The sequence below is a fragment of the Pan paniscus genome, chromosome 1 (genome assembly GCF_029289425.2).
Source record: "Pan paniscus chromosome 1, NHGRI_mPanPan1-v2.0_pri, whole genome shotgun sequence".
NCBI classification, from domain to species: Eukaryota; Metazoa; Chordata; class Mammalia; order Primates; family Hominidae; genus Pan; species Pan paniscus.
The window spans coordinates 198,648,070-198,666,513 of record NC_073249.2 but is presented as its reverse complement, the minus strand read 5'-3'; the positions used below and the strand labels follow the sequence as shown (position 1 = coordinate 198,666,513).

The window sequence follows — 18,444 nt, the reverse complement described above, 5'->3', positions numbered from 1 at the left end:
CTGGCAGATCGCTTGAACCCAGGAGTTCGAGACCAGCTTGGGCAACATATCAAGACGCTGTCTCTACTAAAAATACAAAAACTAGCCTGGTGTGATGGTGCACGCCTGTAATCCCAGCTACTTAGGAGGCTGAGGCATGAGAATCACTTGAGCCCAAGAGGCAGAGGTTGCACTGAGCCAAGATCTTGCCACTGCACGCCAGCCTGGGTGACAGAGGGGGACTCTGTCTCAAAAAACAAACAAACAGGCTGGGTACAGTGGCTCATGCCTGTATCCTAGCACTTTGGGAGGCCAAGGCAGGAGGATCACCTGAGGTCAGGAATTCGAGACCAGCACGGCCAACGTGGTGAAACCCCGTCTCTACTAAAAATACAAAAAATTAGCTGGGTGACAGGCCCCTATAATCCCAGCTATTCAGCAGGCTGAGGCAGGAGAATCCCTTGAATCCTAGAGGTGGAGGAACCCGGGAGATCGCACCACTGCACTCCAGCCTGGGCAACAAGAGTGAAACTCCATCTAAAAAAAAACAAAAACCAAAAACTGATGAAGAGTCACAAATCAGAAGATATTTGCAACATATATAACAAAGAATTTTCAGGCATTGCATAATATAAATTTTATAAGTCAACAAAAGAAAAACCCAATAGAAAAATGAGTCAAGAAAGGAATAGGCAATTCACAGAAGGAAAAGCCCAAATGACCGAGAAATATAAAAATATAGTCAACATTTCAGGAAATCAGGAGCCTAAGTTAAAACAATCACCACCCACCTGAATAGAAGAAATTCAAGTCTGGCAGTTCCAAGTACTGGAGAGGATACAGAGCGATGGAAACTCTCATTACCCTGCCAAAAGACAGTGCAATTGCCACTACTATTTTGGAAGTTAATTTCATAATCAATGCTTGCCAGATGTTGTGCCAATTAAAAGAAAAATAAAATAATAAAAAATAATAATTGTACAATAAAGTTGAAAATGTGCACATTCTTCCTAGGTATTTACCAAAAATATTAAACACAGAAATAAGGAAACAGACATTTGTATGATTCTTCAGTGCGATCCTGTACATATGTTAAAATGAAAAGAGCTGCATATAATAACAAAGATAATAAACATAATGCGGCCGGGCATGGTTGCTCATGCCTGTAATCTCAGCACTTTGGGAGACGGAGGCGGGCAGATCACGAGGTCAGGAGTTCGAGACCAGCCTGTTCAATATGGTAAAACCCCATCTCTACTTTTTAATACAAAAATTAGCCGGGCATGGTGGCGCGCGCCTGTAGTCCCAGCTACTCATGAGGCTGAGGCAGGAGAATCGCTTGAACCCAGGAGGTGGAGGTTGCAGTGAGCCGAGATGGTGCCCCTGCACTCCAACCTGGGCAACAGAGTGAGATTCCGTCTTTAAATAAATAAATAAATATAAATAAACATAATGCGATACTAAAAAAGCATGTTGCCGAGGATAAATTATGCTTTTTGAGACAAGCTCATGCACTCCAGGCTGGAGTGCAGTGGCATGATCTTGGCTCACTGCAACCTCCACCTCCTGGGCTCAAGGCGTCCTCCCACCTCAGCCTCCCGAGTAGCAGAGACTACAGGTGCACACCACTGTGTCCAGCTAACTTTTGTATATTTTGTAGAGACAGGGTTTCACCATGTTGGTCAGGCTGGTCTCTAAATCCTGGAATCAAGTGATCTGCCTGCCTTAGTCTCCCAAAGTGCTGGGATTACAGGCATGAGCCACCATGCCTGGCCAGATAACATTTATTTTTTTTGAGATGGAGTTTTGCTCTTGTTCGTTGCCCAGGCTGGAGTGCAGTGGTGCAATCTTGGCTCACCGCAACCTCCACCTCCCAGGTTCAAGCGATTCTCCTGCCTCGGCCTCCCAAGTAGCTAGGATTATGGTCATGTGCCACCACGCCTGGCTAATTTTGTATTTTTAGTAGAGACGGGGTTTCTCCATGTTGGTCACGCTGGTCTCAAACTCCCAACCTCAGATGATCTGCCTGCCTGGGCCTCAGAGTGCTGGGATTACAGGCGTGAGCCACCATGCCTGGCCAGATAACATTTCTTAGCACATTAACACATTATTATGCTGGAGAATGCAATACACATGCATCCACATATAAAGACAAATTCAGGATATGATTACCTCTGGGAAAGAGGGGGTGGAATGAGTGTGGGTACACAGGAGGCTTCTATTACATCTGTAATATTTAACAGTACAGTGGATACACAACTGTTTTGTAATATTATTCTACAGCTTATATTTATCTTGTATTCTATAAGATAAATACATAAGCCTGAGATTGGCAAAGAGAATCTAGAGAATGAGGAAGTGAGAAGTCCAGGAATATGCCACATCATCTATCAGGCTTGCCATTAAGTCGTAGTAGTTAAGAAGGGGTGGTATAGACAATATCAAGAATAGACAATAGTGCAAAAGAACAGAATAGAAAAAGAGTCACGGGAGGAAGGGGACTGCTCTAAAACCAGAGGTCTCTGAGAGCCCAAAAGTAACTTAGGCAGCAAGTTCCCAGGGAGACTCCTGAGGATGGACAGCCCTGAATCTTCTCTTCCTCCTCACCACAACCTCAGCTTTTCTCTTGGGCTCTCTCTCCCTCTCTCTCACAGCCTTCCTCAAACTTAGGGAGTTTAAATCTCACCTCTGCCACTTCACAATGGTGTCACCTTGGACAAGTCCCTGGGCCTCCCTGAGCCTCAGAGTCTTCATCTGTGAAGCACTGCCATCCTCACAATGGGATTAGGCCAGTAAAGGACGCCTGGCCGCTATCATTCTCCTCTCTCTTCTCCTCTTCCTCTTCCTCTCCCTCACCCTTTCCCTTCCTTGCTCAGGGCTGAGTCCTGCTGGCCCTCCCTCTTCAGCTCGGGAGCAAAGCAAGACCTGCTCCGCTCCCTATCTTGTAAGAAAGGTCACCGTGGCATGCACTGTATCCTGAGAGGAAGACTCAGAGATGTGGCCAGGCCTCGCGGGGGAGGCCTGACAGGGAGAACAATCCAGACCAGGAAATTCAAAGGCAGGGAGGTCCCTAGAGGTTTAGGGCAGCAGAGGACTTAAGTTGGAAGAAGCCCTAGATGAGGCCGCTGGCTTTGCCTGGGCAGGGGAGGGCCTGGGAAAGCCCACAGAGCCTGGGCACTCTTCATAGACCTAGAAAGCTATGACATTGGTATGAAATGTAACTGTCATGAGTCTAACTCAGTGGTTAAAAGAAACGTCTCCAGCCGGGTGCAGTGGTATATGCCTGTAGTCCAAGCATTTTGGGAGGCCAGGGTGGGTGGACCACTTGAGCTCAGGAGTTTGAGACCAGCCTGGGCAACATAGCGAAACCTCATCTCTACAAAAAGAAAAAAGAAAAGAGAGAGAGACAGAGACAGAGAGAGAGAGAGAGAGAGAGAGAGCGAGAGAGAGAGAGGTCTCCTAGAGTAACTCAGGCTTCCTCCAAGAGGGAGATAGGGTGGTTGGAGAACAAGGATAGGAGAGCGTCTTTTCTCTATGTACTCTTTTATATCTATTGAACTTTTAACTTGCTAATTTGTTACCTCTCTCTCTCTTTTTTTTTTTAATTAAAAAAAAGAAGTAAGAGGCCAGGTGTGGTAGCTCATGCCTGCTGCAATCCCAGCACTCTGAGAAGCCAAGGCGAGAGGATCACTTGAGTTCAGGAGTTCAAAACCAGCCTAGGCAACATGATGAAACCCTGTCTCTACAAAAAAATATAAAAATTAGCTGGTCATGGTGGTGCATGCCTGTGGTCCCAGTTACTCATGAAGGGACTGAGGCGGGAGGATCATTTGAGCCTGGGGTCTCCAGGCTGCTATCAGCTGAGATCGTGCCGCCACTGCCCTCCAACCTGGATGACAGAGTGAGATTGTGTCTCAATAAATAAATAGTAAAACATTTAAAAAAAAAAAAGGTGGACTCTGGGACCAGACTCACCTAAGTTTAAATTCCATTACAGCCTCTTAGCTGTGGTACATTAGGCAAGTTTCTTAACCTCTCTGAGCCTATTTCCATAGTTGTAAAATGAAGATAATAATACCTACTTCATAAAGGTTTTACACAACTGCATAAGATAATACTTGTGGCCGGGCGCAGTGGCTTGTAATCCCAGCACTTTGGGAGACCGAGGCGGGTGGATCACCTGAGGTCAGGAGTTCGAGACCAGCCTGACCAACATGGAGAAACCCCGTCTCTACAAAAATAGAAAATTAGCCGGGCATGATGGCACATGCCTGTAATCCCAGCTACTTGGAAGTCTGAGGCAGGAGAATCACTTGAACCTGGGAGGTGGAGGTCGCAGTGAGCCAAGATCACGCCATTGCACTCCAGCCTGGGCAATGAGAGCAAAACTCCATCTCAAAAAAAAAAAAAAAAAAGATACTGTTTGTAAAAGCCTTGGTGTTTGGCTCCCAGGAGGCATGTGGTAAATGCTGGGTTTTTTTTTTGTTTGTTTGTTTGTTTTTAAGACAGAGTCTTGCTCTGTGCCCAGGCTGGAGTGCAGTGGTGGGATCTCAGCTCACTGTAACCTCCGCCTCCCGGGTTCAAGTGATTCTCCTGCCTCAACCTCCCAAGTAGCTGGGATTACAGGCACCCGCCACCATGCCGGGCTAATTTTTGTGTTTTTAGTAGAAACATGGTTTCACCATGTTGGCCAGGCAGGTCTCGAACTCCCGACCTCGGGTGATCCACCCGTGTTTTTATTATCAGTGTGCTCTAAGTCCTAGGGCCATAGGAAGCAGCACTGAGACAGCTGGGAGTGCTAGCTTCTCCTGTCATGCTCTTTAGTGCGGCTGGGACCTCCGGCTCAGCTCTGCCCTTCTTGCTCCACTGTGTGGCCTGGCTGCCAGTGCATGAGCTCGGGAGGGTGAGAAGTGGGGATGGGATTACTGACCTACTGACTGAACAGTAGGGCGGGTGCATCTAGGGGAAGGGGAGTTCTGTGATATGTACAGATGGTTGCATTGCTCTGTGTGTGTGTGTGGGGAAGATATTTGTGAGACCTTGTGGAGTAGGTTTGTTTGCAGTGAGTGGGTGGAGGGTCTTCCGGGTTGGGGTGTGGATCTGTCAGTGCAGTTGTGCATGTTGTGTGTCTGTAAGGATGTTTTCCCTTGGGTTAGGATCTGCATCACGTGAGGCAATATTGTCCGTTGGTGCCTGTTCGTGTATGTGTATAGGGAGGGTCATGGGTTGTATCTGTGGATGATGAGGGTCTGTTGTGTGTTGTGAAGGGGTTCTGTGGGTGACGAGGATGTGTTTTGTGTGATGTGTGAGGAATGCTGCGTCTGTTGGTGAGTGTGTGTGAATGGCCCTGAGGGGTGAGAGGATTGTGCTGTGTCTGTGGGCAACAAAGACGGGCCATGTGTCCTTGAGGGGGTGCCAACAGGAGGGAAATCAGACATCACCTAGCTCTGTGGACCCTTCCAGAATCTGAGCAGCCTTGGGGATTCTGCAGGGCAGCTAGACAAAGTGGCCGAAACTTAGCCCTTCCCTCAGGCCACCAGCCTCTTACCTGAGAAACAGCAGGGACAATGGTCCAGGCAGTGACAAAGAGGCTGAGGCAGATGGGGGTCCCCTGAGAGCATGTTTCCTGGACGGCTTCTCGGAGAGGTCCTGGATGACTTCTCGGGGAGCTCAGGAAGCAGGTAATGAGTGCACAGGAGGCAGAGGACGGGCCCAGGCACAGGTGTGTGACTCACTCTGCTCTACCCTCCAACGAGCAGCAGCAGGATGAAGGATTAGGAAAGGCCTGCCCCCGGGCTCTGCTGGGTGGGCAGGGCAGCTGAGGCCAGGAAGCCAGCTCCTGGGGCGGGGCCCCAACACCAAGGTCACCGGGAATACCCACATCCAGCCAGGCACACCAGCTCATCCCACAATACTGGGCTGGGCCCCTCTGATGCTGCGCCCCTCTGGGAGGAAGGGCTGGGCTTGGGCTGGCAGGGGAGAGAGGAACTGGGTCCTTTGACTGAGGGGGAGATGAGCCCTGACCTAGAGAAGGTTTTAGCCCTGTCCTCAGGAGCCCCCAGCCTGGGGGGAGATGGGGACACAGCCCTGTCCTCAGGAGCCCCAAGCCTGGGGGAGATGGGGACACAGCCCTGTCCTCAGGAGCCCCCAGCCTGGGGGAGATGGGGACACAGCCCTGTCCTCAGGAGCCCCAAGCCTGGGGGAGATGGGGACACAGCCCTGTCCTCAGGAGCCCCCAGCCTGGGGGAGATGGGGACACAGCCCTGTCCTCAGGAGTCCCAAGCCTGGGGGAGATGGGGACACAGCCCTGTCCTCGGGAGCCCGGGCTTCAATTCAATGGGTACAGCCCCAAATCCAGTGAGCCCCAAGTTGATGAAAAAGACCCAAAGCTGCTTTCAGAAGGCACCCTGTCTGAGGGGACACACAGCCAGTTTGCCCACAGGAGGCCAGTACAATGGGTGTGACAAAGCCCTGCCCACAGGTGCCCTCAACAGAAGGGGAGACAGACCTGCCTTCAGAAATGCCCAGCCTCTGGGAAAGAGAAGTTTCTGCCTTCTGAAGCCATATCCGGCTGAGAGGGAGACAAAGCCATCCCTGTCCCCATAGCCATCAGGCTGAGGGAGAAGACAAACCCTTGCACCTCAGAGTTCTGGCAAAAGCCTAGGACTGCACCCAGTGCTCCAGCTTTGCACATTCTGCACTGAAAGTTACTCTATTTCTATTAATACCTCTCCCCACCGCCCCCTACCACAACCAAAATATTGGGCTTAGCAGGGAGCAGAGGTGTCAGGCCACAGAGGAAAGCAAACTGGGCCATGGCATAGGTGAACATTCTCAAATGCCAGCTCTAAGAATCTGCCAGATGAGGGCTTAACCGCCGCCTCTGGTCCTCAGCTTGAGCCCTGCAGTGAATGTTTTCTGAGCCTATTTCCTGAGTCTGTAAGAGCCACACATACTCCCTACCTCACACTTAGCATGATGACTGGCACGTACCAGGAATTCAGTAAATGAAAATCACTTTATTTACCCAAGCTCCTGTTGAGTGTCCCAGGCTTAGGGGTCAACTCCTTTCCCCACATCAGACTCAGTTGGAGAACTTGTTAAAAATAAAAGTTTAGCCGGGCGGGGTGGCTCACGCCTGTAATCCTAGCACTTTGGGAGGCTGAGGTGAGTGGATCACCCAAGGTCAGGAGTTCAAGACCAGCCTGGTCAACATGGTGAAACCCCGTCTGTACTAAAAATACAAAAATTAGCCAGGCATGGTGGTGGGCGCCTGTAATCCCAGCTACTCGGGAGGCTGAGGCAGGAGAATCGCTTGAACCCAGGAGGTCGAGGTTGCAGTGAGCTGAGATTGCACCATTGCACCCCAGCCTGGTTGACAAGAGTGAGACTCCATCTCAAAAAAATAAAAAATAAAATAAATTAATTAAATAAAGGCTTAGGCCAGGCGTAGTGGTGTATGTCTGTAATCTCATCACTGTGGGAGGCTGCCGTAGAGGATCACTTGAGACCAGGAGTTCGAGACCAGCCTGGGCAACAAATCCAGACCCCATCTCTACCAAGAAAAAAAAAAAAATAGCTAAGTATGGTGGTTTGCACCTGCAGTCCCAGCTATTTGGGAGACTGAGGTAGGAGGATCATTCAAGCCCAGGAGATTGAGGCTGCAGTGAGCCATGATCGCAACTGCACTCCAGCCTGGGTGACAGAGCAAGACCCCATTTCAAAAAAAAAAAGATTCTGATATAGCAGTGCTGGTGATGGGGCCAGGAAGAGTGAAATTTTAACAAGCACCCAGGCGATTCCAAGGTAGCAGCCCATGGAGCAATACAGGCTTGGAAGGACTCCAGAGGAAGCCAAGGAGAGGAGGGTTCAATCCTTCAGAGGCTGTTTCTAGCTATGCTTGCCTATCTCCCACCAGAGGAATGGCAGCCCCACTAAGCCACAGGTATGTGGTTAGGATAATGGCATCACTGACAGAACCCTAAGCTCCACCCACCCCCCACCTCTTGGAGGACTGGCTGTCCCTGCCTGATGGCTCCATCCCTGGCTGGGTTAAGTTGGGAGCTTGTTAAAGATCCAGCTGTCTGTCTCCCCACCACACACACACATACCCCACCCTGAATCAGAATCTTCAGGGAGATCAGAAAATGTCCTTGTAGGCCAGGTGCGGTGGCTTATGCCTATAATCCTAGCACTGTAGGAGGTTGAGGTGGGAGGACTGCTTGAGCTCCAGAGTTCGAGACCAGCCTGAGCAACATAGTGAGGCAGGATAGTTTGAGCCCGGGAGGTTGAGGCAGCAGTGAGCCATGATCATCGTGCCACCACACTGCAGCCTGGGCAACAAAGACCCTGTCTCAAAAAAAAAAAAAAAAAAAAAAAGAAATGTCTTTTTAACAAGCTTCCCAGGTGTCTTCAATCCTCAGCTCTTTCATCCCTTTATTTAAGCAGGGAACAACCAGCAGGAGTGGGGCAGGGAGGAACGGCCACTGTGCACCCCACTGTGCTGGGCACCTGGCTTCCCTGACCTCCTCAGTCCTCAGGATACCACACACAGTAGAGTCAGGATTCAAACTCCAGTCTGTCTGATGCCAAATGCAGGCATATTGTCTCCAATTGGAAGGTTTGCCTCCATTTGTTTTATAATGAACAGAATCTCACTGATTTGCAAAACAGGAATGGAGACGGTGTTTTTACCCTCATTTTACCAGAGGAGGCAGCTAAAGTCCAGAGAGGGGAAATGATTTGCCAGAGACACAATGCTAATGAGTGGTAGAGCAGAAAACTCAAGGAGGTGGGTGACTTCACGCCCTTTTGCACTCATTCCACAGGGCCCTTGTCGAGCTCCGAGCCCCCAGTTCTAATGGTGAGAAGCACTGATAACCTCCAGCAAGAGGCAGATGATCCAGATGTGCTAGGTTGAGGTTGGGGAGAGGGAGAAGGAAATCTAGAGGGGCAAATCCTGTTTCCTTGAGTTCCACCCTTAGAGCAGGCCCAGACCCATCCACAACCTCCCACACATTTCTTCCTACTTCCACTGGGGCCCCAGGGAAGCGGGAGGGGCCAGAAAGTGAAGCTGGCTGTGGCTGCTCCGGGAAGCAGCTGAGAAGCCACAGCCATAGGGTGCGGGCGTTCAGGTGACTGGAATGCCGAAGGCAACAACAGCTGATGCTTTCTTTCAGTGGTTACAATTTTTTTTTTTTTTTTGAGACAGAGTCTCGCTCTGTCACCCAGGCTGGAGTGCAGTGGCACAAGATCTTGGCTCACTGCCTGCAACCTCCACCTCCCGGGTTCGTGATTCTCCTGCCTCAGCTTCCCAAGTAGCTGGGACACAGGCACGTACCACCATGCCTGCACCACCGTGCCCAGCTAATTTTTTATTTTTAGTAAAGACGGGGTTTCACTATGTTGGCCGGGGTGGTCTCAAACTCCTGACCTCTAGTGATCTGCCTGCATCGGCCTCTCAAAGTGCTCGGATTACAGGCATGAACCACCACGCCCAGCCTACACTTCATTTTAAAGGTGCAGTTCCCACTTTACATACCAGGATGCTGAGGCTCAGAGTTGATGTTACTGGCCCATATGCCGGGTTTCTACCCATACCTGGCTGGCTCCTTCCACCTCACCTCTGCCCACAAAGGTCATCTTGCCAGCAGTTGGCTCCACAGCTGGGGAGCCTATCTGCTCCACTATTTACAGAAAACAAGAAAAGTGGCTCATCCAGCCTTTCATTTTCTTCTGGGCCCTGGCACTCCTCCAGCAAGCCTTCCCTACCCAGAGAGCTCCCCTTAACCTATTCATGGATGAAGGGGTGGGAGAGGATGGCACTGCCATAGCCACAGCCCCACCCTGGAGGCCAGTCTTGACTGTACTGCCTCAAGTCAATGCCCAGCATACACTCCTCTCCCCAGCCACGTCATCACAGAGATTGCTCCAAGCAGGGTTATGAGAATGGGCTGGGACCACTGCTGATCTTCCCAGTGGGTCTGTCATTAAAATGTGCCAGAAAGTAAGTGGGAAGACTTTGGTCCATCTAGGAAAATACGATGTCCTGACTGAAACCCAAATTCCTCAATATGCCATTATGATCTCCCTGATCTCATCTCACCTCACGTCTGTGCTCTAAGCATAACAAATGTTGTTCAGTCCCATGAATGGGCTATTCTCTTACCCTCTGGGCCTTTGCACATGCCATTCTCTCTGACTGAAACATCTTTCCCTCAAGTCCCACCCCTTCTGTGCCAGACACTGTTGTTTCTAGCAGGCATTCTTTTTTTTTTTTTGAGACGGAGTTTCATTGTCGCCCAGGATGGAGTGCAGTGGCGCGATCTCGGCTCACTGCAAGATCCGCATCCCGAGTTCACGCCATTCTCCTGCCTCAGCCTCCCGAGTAGCTGGGACTACAGGTGCCTGCTACCACGTCCGGCTAATTTTTTGTATTTTTAGTAGAGACAGGGTGTCACCGTGTTAGCCAGGATGGCCTCGATCTCCTGACCTTGTGATCCGCCTGCCTTGACGTCCCAAAGTGCTGGGATTACAGGCGTGAGCCACCCCGCCCGGCCTTTCCAGCAGGCATTCTTTCATCTTTACCAACTTTATTTTATTGGAAACAGGTGCCCAATCCCAAGGAGTAAGGCTTGGTATATTGCCTGTCTGTTTTTCACAGCTCTCCCAGCCAAACTTACCAAGAGGGGTCCCTGTGACCCATTTTCTAACCAGTGACATCTTCTGGGAAAAATTTTGCTCCCTGGATGACTTATTTCTGTTTGGTAGTTGTTATAAGATGTGGTGCTAGAAACTTCTTGCAACTATGAGATGCCAAACCCTCCACAGAGGACGGAGAAGCATAGTAAGAGCCTGTTTCCCTGGAGGTATTACTGAATGAATGATTCCACCATGAACAATACCTGAAACCACCTGTCTCCACTTATGGAAGTAAAATATTCCTCTAATTCTTTTTGCCATTATTCCTTGCAGCCAAAACACTCCTAACTGATGCATCAGCCTCTGGGTTCCAGTTTTTAAAAGGGCCACTTTCTTCTGGAAACATTCCCTGGCTGCTAAAAATGAGATCAAGGGCCCCCTTCTCGGAGCAGTGGACAGTCTTCTTGCCCATGTGCCCCAGCTGTGAGGCAGGCAACAGGGGTCCTGCAGTGTTCACCATTGTATTTCTAAACCAGCATATTTGTTCAATGAATAAACACACCTGATATGATTTGGATTTGTGTCCCCACCCAAATCTCATGCCCAATTGTAATCCCCCATGTTGGAGGAGGGACCTGGTAAGAGGTCATATGATCCATATGTTTGGATCATAGGGGCCGCCCCCTTTGCTGTTCTTGTGATAGTGAGTTCTTATCTATCACTATCCAGATAGTGAGATCTGGTTGTTTAAAAGTGTACGGCACCTCTCCCTGCGCTCTCTTCCTCCTGCTCCGGCCATGTAAGACGTGCCTCCTTCCTCTTCACCTTCTGCCACAACTGTTAAGTTTCCTGAGGCCTCCCCAGCCATGCTTCCTGTAAAGCCTGTGAAACCATGAGTCAATTAAACCTCTTTTCTTTATAAATTACCCAGTCTCAGGTAGTTCTTCATAGCAGTGTGAGAACTAACACCCATAGCTAATTGCTGGCACAGCCTCCTTGAGGGCAAAGGTAAGTTTGCAGATAGCTGAACTGAACCACCACCACTTAACCTCTAAGGAAGCGGTGTGTGCACCCACATCCTGGACTGAAATGGGGTTGCTTGGCTTTGCTTGGCTAGAAAAGATAATCACTGTCCCCCTAGTCAGGACTGCATTACCTCACGGCATGTATCACTTTTGCAGGGCAACTAAACATTTTCTCCCCCTGCCTTGGTCCAGTTTTAGCCAGAAGCACACCCACCCACCCACCCACTCATCACTGTGCTCTACTTCACATGTGGTTTGGATGTGCTCAGTGGTACTTGGAAGGACAGTAAGACACCCAAGCCTCTGTCCTCTCCCACAGAGAAATGAAAGTTGCACTTCTCATGATACTAAAAGACATGGTGCCTTTCGTAGTCATTGTGCCTGTTTACTCATCTACAAGACATTGCAAAAAGCAAAACTCTAGTTTTGAGTCACCTAGTTTCCTGTATCTTCACATTTCAAGTGTCACCTTTCCCCTTCTCACTTTGGGCCCCTCCCGAGGGCTGATTCTGTCCCTGAAAGCAAGCAGGACATTTAAGCATAGACTATGAGCTGGACGCTTTCATATATTACTTCATTTAATCCTCAAAACAATCAGTATCTTCATTTTACACAGAAATAATAGGATATTGGCAATACCCAAGGAGCACTATGGTAGTTACCTTGTATATGCCATGGCAAATCTGCCCTAAAAGCTGCTGCAGTAATTCATATTCCCATTTCATAGATGAAGAAACTAAGGTTCAGCCAGGTCTGTCCAACCCCAAAGCATTTTGGGGTTCGGCCAAGCCAGACAAGGGACCCACAAGGGAGAGTACAAGGAAAAGTACATCAATGGCTTGGGTATAAAAATTTATTATACATAAAGAATATTACCACTAACAAATGCAGACAGGCTAGGACATGGTACTGGGTGGAGGACGGCTAGCTCTTTGGAAAGTGAAAGGTTTGCGTGGCGTGGGCCTCATGCCACACTGATTGGTCAGTAGACGGGGGCACATGCCAAACACCACAGGGCATCAGATGCTCCTCTGTGTGCTCACAAGTGTTCCCTGTCTTATCTGGGCCTTCGAAGGGAGCACACCCAGAAGCGAGCAACTGAAGCGAAGGGGCTTCCTAAGGTGCCCCTTCCAGGCTTGTCTCTGAAGTCACAGCAACACCGTTTTAAGCAGTATGTTTAATTGGATGATTTCCACAAACTATCCACGAAGTTTCTAACCATCACAATTCAGTGAAGTACAAAACACTGAGTTACAGGCTGTGGGAAGAGAAGGCAGCACCAACGGTGGCACCTTCTAATACTGGTTGTTCTAGGGGCAGGGAGAGGGAAAGGTCTTTTTTTAAACCAAGCCCCTCATTTCAATGTACAAAAGAATTACTCTGATCGATATTAAATCGTATTGAAAACAAAATGGACTAAAAAGCAAATACTACTCTATGTTGGGGTGGAAGTGGGAGGAAAGAATGAGTCCTTCGAAGCAGGAAGGGAGATAGCAGGGGAAAGGTTCTGTGCCTGTGACCTTGGGTGGTCACTCACGTTGCTCCATTTTTACTTTCGGTGGTCTCAGGAAGGTCCGATTTTTCTTCTCTTTCTTCCCCTTTGTATTGGCTTGGAAGTTTCGCCAGCTGTCCACACGACCATCTCGACTTTCCTAAGTACAAAAGAAGTTTGAGGTGAGGAGACCAGTCAATGAGTGGAAAGGCCTAAACCTGGTCTGCCATCCACTCACCCTCCTGTAGCCCAGCCCAGTTCAGTCCTCTGGAATAACCCAAGAGTAGAATAGAGCTGGCCAGGCACAGTGGCTCATACCTATAATCCCAGCACTTCGGGAGGCCAAGGCGGGCAGATCACCTGAGGTTAGGAGTTCAAGACCAGCCTGGCCAACATGGTGAAACCCTGTCTCTAATAAAAATACAAAAATTAGCCGGGCGTGGTGGCAGGTGCCTGTAATCCCAGCTACTCGGGAGGCTGAGGCAGGAGAATCGCTTGAGTCTGGCAGGCAGAGGTTGCAGTGAGCCCAGACCATGCCACTGCATTCCAGCCTGAACAACAAGAGCGAGACTTTGTATCAAAAAAAAAAAAAAAAGAAAAAAAGAAAAAAGAGTAGAATAGTAGAATAGGCCAGGCATGGTGGCTCACACATCAGGTGGATCACCTGAGGTTGGGAGTTCGAGACCAGCCTGACCAATATGGAGAAACCCCATCTCTACTAAAAATATAAAAAGTTAGCCGGGCGTGGTGGCGCATGCCTGTTAATCCCAGCTACTCGGGAGGCTGAGGCAGGAGAATCACTTGAACCTGGGAGGCGGAGGTTGCAGTGAGCCGAGATCACGCCATCGCACTCCAGCCTGAGCAACAAGGGCAAAACTCCGTCTCAAAAAAAAAGTAGAATAGAGCTTTCTTCCCACTCCCAAGGGCCCAAGAAAGTGTCATAGCACCCCTAGAAAGCAGGATGAGCTGCAGGTTGCAAGAGGAGGACGAAATCAGTAATAATCATCACAACACTGAGGCCCCATTTGTTGGGGACCTCGAGGCTAGACGTTTAACATGGTTTTTTTGTTGTCATTGTTGTTGTTTTTTGTGAGATGCAGTCTCGCTCTGTTGCCCAGGCTGGAGTGCAGTGGTGTGATCTCGGCTCACTCTCAACCTCTGCCTCCCGGGTTCACATCATTCTCCTGCCTCAGCCTCCTGAATAGCTGGGACTAAAGGGGCCCGCCACCACGCCCGGCTAATTTTTTATATTTTTAGTAGAGACGGGGTTTCACCGTGTTAGCCAGGATGGTTTCGATCTCCTGACCTCATGATCCGCCCGCTGTGGCCTCCCAAAGTGCTGGGATTACAGGCGTGAGCCACCTCACCCGGCCTTTTTTTTTCTTTTGAGACGGCTCTGTCACCCAGGCTGGAGTGCAGTGGCACAATCTTGGCTCACTGCAAGCTCCACCTCCTGGGTTCATACCATTCTCCTGCCTCAGCCTCCTGAGTAGCTGAGACTACAGGTGCCAGCCACCACACCTGGCTAATTTTTTGTATTTTTTTAGTAGAGACAGGGTTTCACCATGTTAGCCAGGATGGTCTCAATCTCCTGACCTCATGATCTGCCCGCCTTGGCCTCCCAAAGTGCTGGGATTACAGGCTTGAGCCACCACGCCCGGCCAGCATATGGTATTTCTAATCTTCACCAAAAGCCGACTATGGTGTGTACTGCTACCAGTGCTTCACAAATAACACTGAGGCTCAAAAAGGTTAAATGATTTTCTAAAAGCCATACAGCTAGCTAGCAGTACAGCTACTCTTTCCACTGCACCTTTCTGCTGCCCCCCAAAACTTGGATGGCTGCTCCAAAGCCAGTACAATGCCTAGCGAGTTGTGTAGGGGTGGCCACTAGGACCTCTACCTCATTATCATTTTTTCTCTTTCCATACATGAAGTGCAACAGAAACAAAGTCATCAACTCTGATTAGCCAGCCCCTAACCATGAGTCCTAAACCCTATAGAAGAAAAGACCGAATGTTGCCACAATCCTTCTGGCCAACCACCTGAAGCATATAACCAGGGTGTCAAAGAAGAGTCAAGTTCAAAGGTTCTAACTCTCTCTGCAGGCAGGACACTGTGGGCACAAGAACTTCAGCATCTACTAACAGATCTCTAAGCAGCACAATACTCTATGCTTACCCCCTAAATTAAAAGTGCAATCCATTTTTCTTGAGCCCACTGGGCAGCTGTGCCTACTACAATCTAAAAAACCATTCAGGGTAAAACTGTTAGTGTGCTGTAAAAAGAAATTAAACAATAATTTTTTAAAATAATTTTTAAAAAAGCCATTCAGGGATCCTCATCGTCCTTGCCAAGGCTACAGAGCTTACAGGAGGCTGAGGCAGGCCCAGCCTCATTCTTCACCTCTCCCACTCTTCCCCACATATCCCACTCCCCTCTGACTGCCCCACTCAGTCCTGGGAGCGCCACAGGAACCAAGTTGCCTTATTCTGGAATTAGAATCCCTGGCCACCTTGGAAATTTACCTCAAAGTTTTTCTGCCACTCTCTTTCCCGTTTGGCTTTTTCTTGAGCTTCAATCTCTTCTTCCCTTTGTCGTTTCCTAGGAGGAAAACCAGATCATAGTATTTATATGATACTTACAGACTGAATTAACCATACAAGGTGGCATCTCCCCACAGAAGCAAGCATATATAGCAAATCAATTCCCTAGAAGTCTACAAAGATGGCTGTCTGGAAAGGGCTCATAGCATTTTCATGAATGTCTCATTCTAAAACACGCAGATCAGACTTGGGCATGGCTGTGGGGAAAGACATAAATATCCTTGTTACACAGATAAAGTAACTAAAGCCCAGCCAAGAGCAATCTGAGGTTTTGGGCTCTTTCAGTGACAAAGCTATGTCGAGAACACAGGCCACCTTATTTCAGCAGAATGACCATTATAAAGCCAAAGTTCTTAAGATCTCTGGACAAAACCCTATCTGAAAACAAAGATATTTCACACAACCTCAACTAGCAAATTTTAGTTACTGGTACCTACCAAGCAACAATATAAAATACATACAGAAACAAAACTCGGCCGGATGTAGCGGCTCATGCCTGTAACGCCAGCACTTTGGGAGGCTGGGGCAGGTGGATCATGTGAGGTCAGGAGTTCGAGACCAGCCTGACCAACATGGTGAAACCCCGTCTCTACTAAAAATGCAAAAATTAGCCAGGCAGGAGAATCACCTGAACCTGGGGAGGTGGAGGTTGCAGTGAGCCAAGATCATGCCATTGCACTCCAGCCTGGGCAACAAAAGCGAAATTCTAACATTTCTGATGTTCAAGAGAAATCATATTTTAGAACATTAAACATTTTGTTACTGATGACACTACAGTACTATACACTCACCAAAGCTGTAGCCACTAGTCCCACAAAAGGTTCTGGCTTCAGTAACAATGGCCTTAATAACTGCTTATTTCACTCCAGGACATCAGGAAGAACACACACAAGGCTCTTGATTATAAATAAACTCCCTGGCAGCATGCAGTGGCTCATGCCTGTAATCCTAACACTTTGGGAGGCCAAGGCAGGCAGATCACGAGGTCAGGAGATCGAGACCATCCTGGCCAACATGGTGAAACCCTGTCTCTACTAAAATACAAAAAATTAGCCGGGCATGGTGGTGTACACCTGTAGTCCCAGCTACTCAGGAGGCTGAGGCAGGGGAACTGCTAGAACCTGGGAGGTGGAGGTTGCAGTGAGCCAAGATCGCACCACTGCATTCCAGCCTGGCTACAGAGCAAGACTGTGTCTCAAAAAAATAAATAAAAAATACACTCTCTAAGGACAGACCTATTCAATAATTCTCAAAAGTCAAAGAAAAAAACTTCTTACCCTGGTGATTCAAAAGCTTGACTGTTTTTAGGTAACTATTTTTATAGTCTCTTAAATGGTATAGTCTCTTAAATGGTATACTATATAATTCCCTCATTAGGAAAATCACCAAAGACCAATGTTAGTTAATCTAGGTATTTAAATATGGTTTAAATGAATATACTGATATGTACCTTTCATGCATCTCTTTGGCTTCTCTCTCTTTCCTTTTAATTTCCAGCTCTGCAAAGAGTTTCATTGTCTGTTTATATACAGCTTGTTTGAACTACAGGAAAATCAAGAACAAAAGAAAATCAGAGTAAATATTTTTACCAGCAACTTGAACCACGTACTTTCACCTGGAGTCCAAGATAAAGCAGATTAAAACCTGGCACAGGCTGTGCACCGTGGCTCACATCTGTAATTCCAACACTTTGGAAGGCCAAAGGCAGGAGAATCGTTTGAGGCTAAGAGCTTGACTGCCCTGGCAACATAGTGAAACTCTATTGCTACAAAAAAAATTTTTTTTAAACTAGCGTGCAGGCCAGGCGCAGTAGCTCACACCTGTAATCCCAGCACTTTGGAAGGCCAAGGTGGGCAGATCACCTGAGGTCAGGAGTTCAAGACCAGCCTGGCCAACATGGTGAAACTCTGTCTCTATCAAAAATACAAAAATTAGCCAGGCATGTTGGTGCGTGACTGTAATCCCAGCTACTCGGGAGGCTGAGGCAGGAGAATCACTTGAACCCAGGAGACAGAGGTTGCAGGGAGCTGAGATCATGCCATTGCACCCCAGCCTGGGCAACAAGAGGGAAACTCCGTCTCAAAAACAAACAAAAATTAGCGGGGCATGGTGGTGCACACCTGTAGATCCAGCGTTTCAAGAGGCTGAGACAGCAGGATCACTTAAGCCCTGGAGTTTGAGACCACCCTGAGCAACATAGTGAGATCCCATCTCTACAAAAAATATTAAAAATAAAACATTAACCAGGTGTGGTGGCGCACACTTGTAGTCCCAGCTACTCAGAAGGCTGAGGTGGGAGGATCGCTTGAGCTCAGGAGGTCAAGGCTGCAGTGAGCCATGACTATGCCACTGCACTCCAGCCTGGACAACAGAGCAAGACTCTATCTCTTTTTTAAAAAAGTATATTATATGATAGTCTTACAATGATAGGAACAGAAGCTATTATTATTTATTATTATTGTTTTTGAAACAGGGTCTCAATCTGTCACCCAGGCTAGAGTGCAGTGGTGTGATCATAGCTCACTGCAGCCTCAACTCCTAAGCTGAAAAGATCCTCCTACTTCAGCCCCCAAAGCACTTGGATTATAGGTATAAGCCACCAGAGGTTATTATTAGAATGTATAATATCCACTAAGGTGGGAGGATCACTTGAGCCTAGGAGGTCAAGGCTGCAGTGAGTTAAGATCATGCCACTATATTC

General features: G+C 48.4%; 1 protein-coding gene across 2 annotated transcripts in view; it reads right to left on the bottom strand.

Annotated features, from left to right (window-relative positions):
- Positions 1-12,484: 12,484 nt before the first annotated feature.
- DNAJC8 (DnaJ heat shock protein family (Hsp40) member C8) overlaps positions 12,485-18,444 on the bottom strand; it is a 35,959-nt gene continuing 29,999 nt past the window's right edge. For both annotated transcript variants that reach the window (XM_003828088.5, XM_055096079.2), the window contains exons 9-11: positions 17,194-17,285; positions 15,666-15,741; positions 12,485-13,297 (exon numbers count right to left, since the gene is read on the bottom strand). In XM_003828088.5, coding sequence (XP_003828136.1) covers positions 13,175-13,297; positions 15,666-15,741; positions 17,194-17,285 — 291 coding nt within the window. In that variant the 3' untranslated portion in view covers positions 12,485-13,174. The remainder of the gene's footprint in view (positions 13,298-15,665; positions 15,742-17,193; positions 17,286-18,444) is intronic.